We start from the raw sequence: 7,208 nt of genomic DNA, 5'->3' as shown, positions 1-7,208 counted from the left end.
TGTGTGTCGTTCAATAAAAGGTGTTTCTGGAGCCCGAGGCCTGTGATCCCTGCGGGGCAGGGCAGGGTGCAGGTGCTCCCTCTGTGTATTGCTTCTGCTCTGGTCCCCTTCAGGGCTGTTACCATGGGGAGAGCGTGCCATCCACTAATGCACATTTAATCCATCATTACAGCCTTGTGCTTTGGCAGTGGGAATTTAATGACAACCTCAGCTCGTGTTCAGCCATTAAGAAGTTAGCTGGAAACGCAGATTAATCCTCAGCTGACATGAAATGTGACGTTGGGAGCTTTACTCCCTGCCATGCAGCACTTACTGCGTGGCAGCAGCTTCAGCTGTGGCTCCCCTTAATTTACCTTGGCTGTGCTGGGGCTCTTAGGAGCACATAAATCAGCAGCACCGTGTGCAAGCCCAGGGCTGAGGACTCCATCGGTGCACGCACCACTCCCCCAAGGACAAAATCCTCAGTCCTGGGGGGAGGACACCATTGGGATGCCATGCTGGAGCTTTTCCCCATGTCCCCATACTGGGGGCACAGCTCTCAGCCCCCGCCCCCTCTGCAGGGGCTGGAGCTCAGCGCTGGCTTATCAGCAACCTTTACTCGTGTTTGCTCGGCCCCTCCGGCCACGGGCACCCCCCAGGACAAGGTTCGGGGCCGGGGCACGGTGCTGGCTCAGCACAAAGCGGGACAGCGCTTCCCAGCGGGGATGGAGACCGGGGAGGAGAAGGAGGAGAGCCCTCTGCCCGCGGTGCTGAGCCGCTTCCAGCTCTCGGAGGAGTACGGATTCCTTCTGCCCAACCCTCTGGTAGGACACGGCTGTGCCCTCGTGCTAAGGGACGTGGCAGACGTTGGGGTTGGCGAGAGCTGGGTCACCACTTAGCTCTGCTTTACAATAGTTTATGGAACCAGTGAGGAGTGCACGTGAGACTTTGGCCTGGGCAGATTCATAGGAGACATTCCTCGCTTTTAAAATGATCACAGCATCTGCAGCAAGCGGCGCAGGGGAGAGCAGCAGGAGCTTTGCAGTTCAGAGAGTGGCTGTGGACTTACAGTGCTTTACACGAGTACGAGGAGGGAATTTAGATGGCAGATCTCCCGCGCAGTGAGCGGTGCCATTTGTCACCGGGCGCGGCTTACAGCGGGAGCTCCCAGGGACGGGCGGACACTTGTTTATCGTCCATTAGCTCACAATCACACGGGCTGCTATTACAAGTGGAGGAACCAGACACAAGCCATTAGCTGCAATTTGCGGGCTGGATGGGTGCTCCTGTCCTTTGTCACTAAACCTTTTCCCACGCAGGGGAGCACTGCCGTCGTGCTCCTGTTCACCATCCTGCAGCTGCTTTGCACTGCAGCCCGACCAGGACGAAGCAGCCGTGACCGGGTGCAGTCTTGCAGTGACCAAAGACTTTGCCCGGGGCTGTGCTTATCTCCCAGGCCTCTGTGCCCTGAGCAGGATCAAGCTCCCAGCCCCAGAAAGGGGCTCGCTGGTCCCCAGCATGGGATGTGCTGATGCCCTCCCTCCTGGCATCTCCCCAGACAGAGCTGCCACCTCCCTACAGCCCTTGGATGGACATTGCCCGTGAGCTGCCCCAGCTGATCGCCAGCCACCAGCTCCGTGCACGCATCCGCCAGGTACGTGTGCCTGCACCCAGCTTTGGTGTGCTCTCACACTTCAACCTGACGCAGCCGGGTCTGAGAAGGTCGATGCAAAGCCTTGTTTTCAGCCGGGAGTTACACCAGCATCACCAGTGCGATGCAAAAGCGAAGCCTTCATTTGGTGCACAGCTGCTGGGGCACCTCACAGTGCAGGGCAGTGAGATCCCAAGGGTTACCAGGATTCATTACAGTTCCATCCACAGCAAACCCTGCAGGGGTGGGAGGGAAAGAACGGATATCCACAGGGAGAGCATGGGGCTGGGATGTGCAAGACGAGGTGCCAGGAGGGCTCTGCTGGGCTGGGAGCACGCGGGTCCTGAGCACTGCCTGCTGATCGTGGGGGTCTCTGTCAGATGCCTCAACTGAACACTCAGCACCTCCGAGGATGTGAGGAGCTACACCTGGCCCACCTGGTGCTCAGCTTCCTCACCATGGGCTACGTCTGGCAGGAGGGTGAGGAGGGCACCATGAAGGTAACATCAGATCCTGCTCTGGGGGCCAAAGCCGTCCTGCGGGGGCAGTACCAGAGCTGGTGCAAAGCCCTGGGCCGTGCTCTGTGCCCCAGGTGCTGCCCTGCAACCTGGCTGTCCCCTTCTGGGAGGTGTCACAGGCCCTGGGGCTGCCCCCCATCCTCAGCCATGCAGACTTTGTCCTGGCCAACTGGAGGAGGAAGGATCCCAGCGGGTAACCAGGCGAGCGCGGCTCCTGTCCCACCCTGAGCCATGTGGGGCCACCACAGCCAGGGGCTGCCCCATGGCTAAGGGCCAGGGAAGGGTTTTGCCCTACAACACACGCAGGGGTGAGCGGCCAAGGGCTGGAGCCCCCCACAACCGTTTGTAACATCCCTCTCTCTCTGCTTCTCCCCTTTCACATGTATTTGCCATCGATGCTGAAAATGCCTCCAGGCCTCTGGAAATTGAGTAAGTATTTAAGATGCTTATTTATTTTCTAACAGCATTAGTTTTGTTTCAATTGGCGCAGTGCTCCCACACTGCAGGGCTTTGCTGGGGTAAACCTCTCTCTCCCAGTACACAATGGAAACAACTCGGTCCTCAGGATACCACTGCAACAACAGCAGCAAAGCACCATTGGCCATGGCAGAACAACAGCTGCTCCTGCCTCTGCAGAGCAGTGCTGCCAGGAGAGGGTTTGGGTTCCCTCAGAGCCAGAGCAGAGCAGATCCCTGCTTACCTGTGCTCGAGGTGTGGGACGTTTTGCCCCTCGGCGGTTCTTGCCCCAGGGAGTGAGCTGTGTGCTGCCCAGCACTGGGGCAGGCAGATCCTCAAACCACTCTCCCGTTTCTGGGATGCAGCAGTGCATAGATGTTCAGTGCAAGCTGCTGCAGCAGAGCTCAGCCCCTGACCACCCCACACCTGTGGTGTCAGGGCTGGGGACAGGCAGGGATACAGATGCTGGCTGTCCTGCAGGAACTTGGAGCCCATCGTATCACTGCCTGGAGGAGAGAGCCTGCGTGGATTCATCCTCGTTACACTCCTGGTGGAGAAGGCGGCCGTGCCTGGCATCAAGGTAGGCTGCTGTAACCCCCACAGCCACCTGACCCCAGAAGTATCAGGGCACATCTCTGCCCATCATTTCATGCTCCTCTCCTTGCAGGCAACCGTTCAGGCCGTTCGTGCCCTCAGGCATCTTGACAACGAGCTCCTGCACCGAGCCCTGCTGGGGTTGGCAGCGGCCATTGGTGACATGGGCAAGGCCCTGCAGCGGATGCACGGTACCAGGAGTGGGTGCACGGGTGACAGCACCCTCTGGGTGCATTGGATGCATGGTGTGAATGCACCGTGCTCAGCCCTTAGAGCAACTCCCCAAGCCGTGCTGGCGAGCCCTGGAAGCACGTGCCATCACCTGCCTTTTCCCCACAGTAACACCTCTGGTCTAATTTCCACCTAGATTACGTGGATCCAGCAGTATTTTACACCGTGATCAGGATCTTCCTCTCTGGGTAAGTGGGGTGCGTTTCCCTCCACCCAAGTTACCTGGTCAGGGCATCAGTGCAGCTCTGTGGATTTGCTGTCCCCCAGCTCCCCGTGGGGATGCCAGCATCACCAACTGCTCTGCTCTTGGCCTTCCCAGAGGGTTTCTATTTTTATTTCTGTTCAGCATATCTCAGCATTCCTAAGTCAAAAGGCTCCACGCGTCCTGATGATGTTCCTTTCATTTTTACTTTTTTTTATCCAAGCTGACCTTGTCTCGATGGTCATCAGCCTGGAAAAACATGCCTTTGAATTCCCTTCTTCTTATAAGAACTTCCCACTAGTAAAGGTTACTATAAATACATCCCTGGGAGAGCTAAAAATATTAAGGTATTCGATAATGAATCTATTTATTTTCTCTGCAATTTGAGCAAAATCTGCTCCTGCAGTCAAACAGCCCCAGCAGCCAACGCCGAAAGCTCCACGAAACGGTGCATTCTTCAGGAGGTCGGGAGATATTTTCGTGCCAGGCACATTGTGGCTCTGAAATTATAACGCCTCTTTCCATTTGTAAGAGAGCACTTATCCATTTTCACACACACAGAGTGGCACGGCTGCGAGGTAATGGCAGAGGGGGAGGCAGCCCAGTCCTCGGAGGCCTTGCTGGGGATGGGCATCTTTCATGAGAGGGAGGAAATCACACTGCAGCTCGTTCTGTGCTGAAATGAAGGCAGCGGATGGGGACGCAGCCCTGGGGCTCCTAGCGCTGCACATAGCCACGGTTCTCTCCCTGCACCACGACCTTGCCGTGCACCTCGATGTGTCTGTTCCCAAATTTATCTCACGTTTGAGGACGGCTCGCAGGGCGCAGCGATGGGGGAGGGATGCACGGCCACGGGCAGGAAGGCAGCACTCTGTCTGCCAGCTCAGGGTCACTCCCTGCAGCCCAGCACCGGCTGTGCTGACCTGCCCGTGTCCGTGCAGCTGGCGGGACAACGCGGCCATGCCCCAGGGGCTGCTTTATGAGGGCGTCTCTGAGCAGCCCATGGCGTTCTCCGGAGGCAGCGCGGCGCAGAGCTCCGTGCTCCACGTGTTTGATGAGCTCCTGGGGATCCGCCACAGCCAGGAGAGCAGTAAGTCAAACACTTCTCCCTTTTATTGAAGCAGATCAGGCAGGGGCACAGAACCAAGCCCGTGCAGTGCCCGTTGTGCCCGCAGCAGGTACCAGGGCCACGCACCCGTCATCCTCCAAAGCCCTCCCACAGCCTCCGGCTGTCCCCAGTACATTATATGAGGAAGTCTATAAACCAGGCTCTGGCACACTCTTCCGTGCTGCTATAAATTCCCGGAGGAACAGACTTTGTTTTTTGCACGTCAGCTCTTTGCTGAGGTTATATATGGGTACAGAGCTGCGGAGCGGAGCACGCCAGCACCCTGCCAGTAACTGAGCTCATCCATTCACATCGCTCTGCCCACAACTGAATGTGTTTATCAGAAATTAGCAAAGCCAGCCTAATGGCAAATAATACCTAAATGCCGAGAGCAAAGGCCTAAAACCTGCCTCTTAGGGTTAAAGCCAACGCTAATGAAGTACTGACCTAATACGGGTTTGCTTCTCAATTAATTTAATGCACTCAGAGCTGAGGACAGGAGGGTGTGCAGGGATCTTGCTGGTACTGAACAGCAGAACTTGGTGCCAGGGGCAGAGGGGAACAGCCAGCAGGAGGCTGCTGGGGGCATTTGGGGTAGGGCCCAGCACCGCACTTCAGTGGGGCTCAGCCTCTGCTTGCTCCTGTGCTCGGGGATCCAGAAGGTGAAAGCTTTTCCAGAGGTGTTCAGAAGAGGGAGGAGAAGGCAGGGGCAGTGCCAGCTGGGAACTGCTTGGAGAGCACTTGCACTGGGCTGTGGACAGAGACCCCTCCTTCTGCATCTCCTTTCCCTTTGATTTACATCACACCTACTTCTAAAGGTTTAACGTCTAAGGGCATAGGCAGACCTTCCAGGAACAAACAAGAAAGGGGAAAGCAATCCAATATTTCCACCTAAAGAAGTGCCTCACTTCTCCCAATGTCTCTGCTGGTGTTTTGCAGCCGCGTTCCTGCACAGGATGAGGGACTACATGCCCCGTCCCCACCGCGCCTTCATCAAGGACATCAGCGGGGCCCCCTCCCTGCGGCAGCACATCCTCAGCTCTGCAGACACACGGCTCCGTGAGGCGTTCAACCACTGCATCACAGCACTGGTGGACTTCAGGTCCCACCACATCGCCATCGTCACCAAGTACATCGCCGTGGCCAAGGCCAAGGCCGGGCAGCAGGAGGCTGCTTCCATTGGGAAGCCCCCGGCTGCGCTGGAGGCCAAGGGCACCGGAGGGTCACACATCTTCATCTTCCTGAAGAGCGTCAGGGACAGCACCAGGGAGGGACTGATCAGCGCCTGACTCCTGGCAGCCTGCGCAGTGCTCACACCTGTAGACAAGCACGGGGGTCGGGGCTCGGGCTGCAGCCCTTCCTGCTTGCACACCTCAGCTCACTCCTCCCCACTGCTGACCCTGCAGCATCCCTCCAGGATTTCGTGATTCCACTCTGCATTGAACACAGACCTGCCCGAGGGAGGAGAGTGCTGCCATCCATTGCCCCGAAGCACTCAGGGAGCACAGACCCCAAGCACCTGCAGGAACTGTGCCACCCTATGGCCTCTGTGACACTGACACTGCAGCTCAGCTGCAGGAATAACACGGCCTAATAAAGCTGCAGCTCCTAGGAACGAACCGTGCTGCTGGGCTTGTGACAGGGCAGCTCCCTAGACCCCCCCAGGAACACAAACGCGCTCCCCAAGCTGAGAGCCCGCTGCCATCACGAGGTGGCAGCAGAAAGCTGCTTTTCTCCCGGTGCTGTGCAGCTGCCCGGGTGCGAGCTGCCAAAAGCATCACCGGTAGCCCAGGAAAGGTGGGGAAGGTGGGGAGAAAGCAGATAAAACATTAGTTAGTTTGCACTTTGGGAGTGCTGGCTGCACCAGCGGATTGCAGGAAAGCACTTCCCACTGTGACCCAAAGCCTTTGACACACAGACCTGAGTCTGTTGGGCACAGCTCCTCCTGCCTGCACAGCAGTGGAGCACAGCAATGCAGAGCAGGGTCGGGGCACCGTCCTGAGCCCAGCGGTTCCCAGCACCCACGGGGCACCAGGAGTCGCATGCAGTGATTCTTGTGGTCCTTTCCAGGATACTCCAGGGCTCTGTAGTGCCTGGGTTAGAAACAGCAAGCTGTCAAGTCTACAAATAGGGCTCTGGTTGCTTTGCATTTCATTAATGAATCTGTGTCAGACAGTTTTGCTTTCTGAAATGCCTGCTTCCAGGCTGAGTAACAGGCAGTGATACCAAACAGACGTTGCAGCCACAGACAGACCACTATTATTCACAGGGTGTCTGCTGGCAGGCACAGACTGCCCTGTCACAGCAGTGCTCCAGTCACCCGAAGCCAGCTGGGATGGGGAGAGCAGCATGGGCCCTCTGGGGCTGCACACAAAGCTGCAGCCCTGTACTTCCCCAGCCCAGGGTGCAAGATGGGGACACACAGTCACGTCTGTGCCAAGATCACTGGGGAAGCTTTTCCCACATCGC

General features: G+C 57.4%; 1 protein-coding gene across 1 annotated transcript; it reads left to right on the top strand.

Annotated features, from left to right (window-relative positions):
• The first annotated feature begins 689 nt into the window (after positions 1–689).
• IDO2 (indoleamine 2,3-dioxygenase 2) lies at positions 690–6,123 on the top strand. The gene is made up of 10 exons (XM_065747187.1): positions 690–803; positions 1,538–1,633; positions 2,011–2,130; positions 2,223–2,341; positions 2,563–2,577; positions 3,085–3,184; positions 3,272–3,389; positions 3,566–3,617; positions 4,573–4,721; positions 5,679–6,123. Exons 1-10 carry the CDS (start codon positions 705–707, stop codon positions 6,026–6,028), a joined length of 1,218 nt encoding a protein of 405 aa, XP_065603259.1. The 5' UTR covers positions 690–704; the 3' UTR covers positions 6,029–6,123.
• Positions 6,124–7,208: the final 1,085 nt, after the last annotated feature.

The sequence above is a fragment of the Cyrtonyx montezumae genome, unplaced genomic scaffold (genome assembly GCF_038088225.1).
Source record: "Cyrtonyx montezumae isolate F1298 unplaced genomic scaffold, pur_monq_1.0 scaffold_42, whole genome shotgun sequence".
Taxonomy (NCBI): Eukaryota; Metazoa; Chordata; class Aves; order Galliformes; family Odontophoridae; genus Cyrtonyx; species Cyrtonyx montezumae.
The sequence above is the reverse complement of the archived record's forward strand: the minus strand, read 5'-3'. Positions and strand labels throughout refer to the sequence as shown.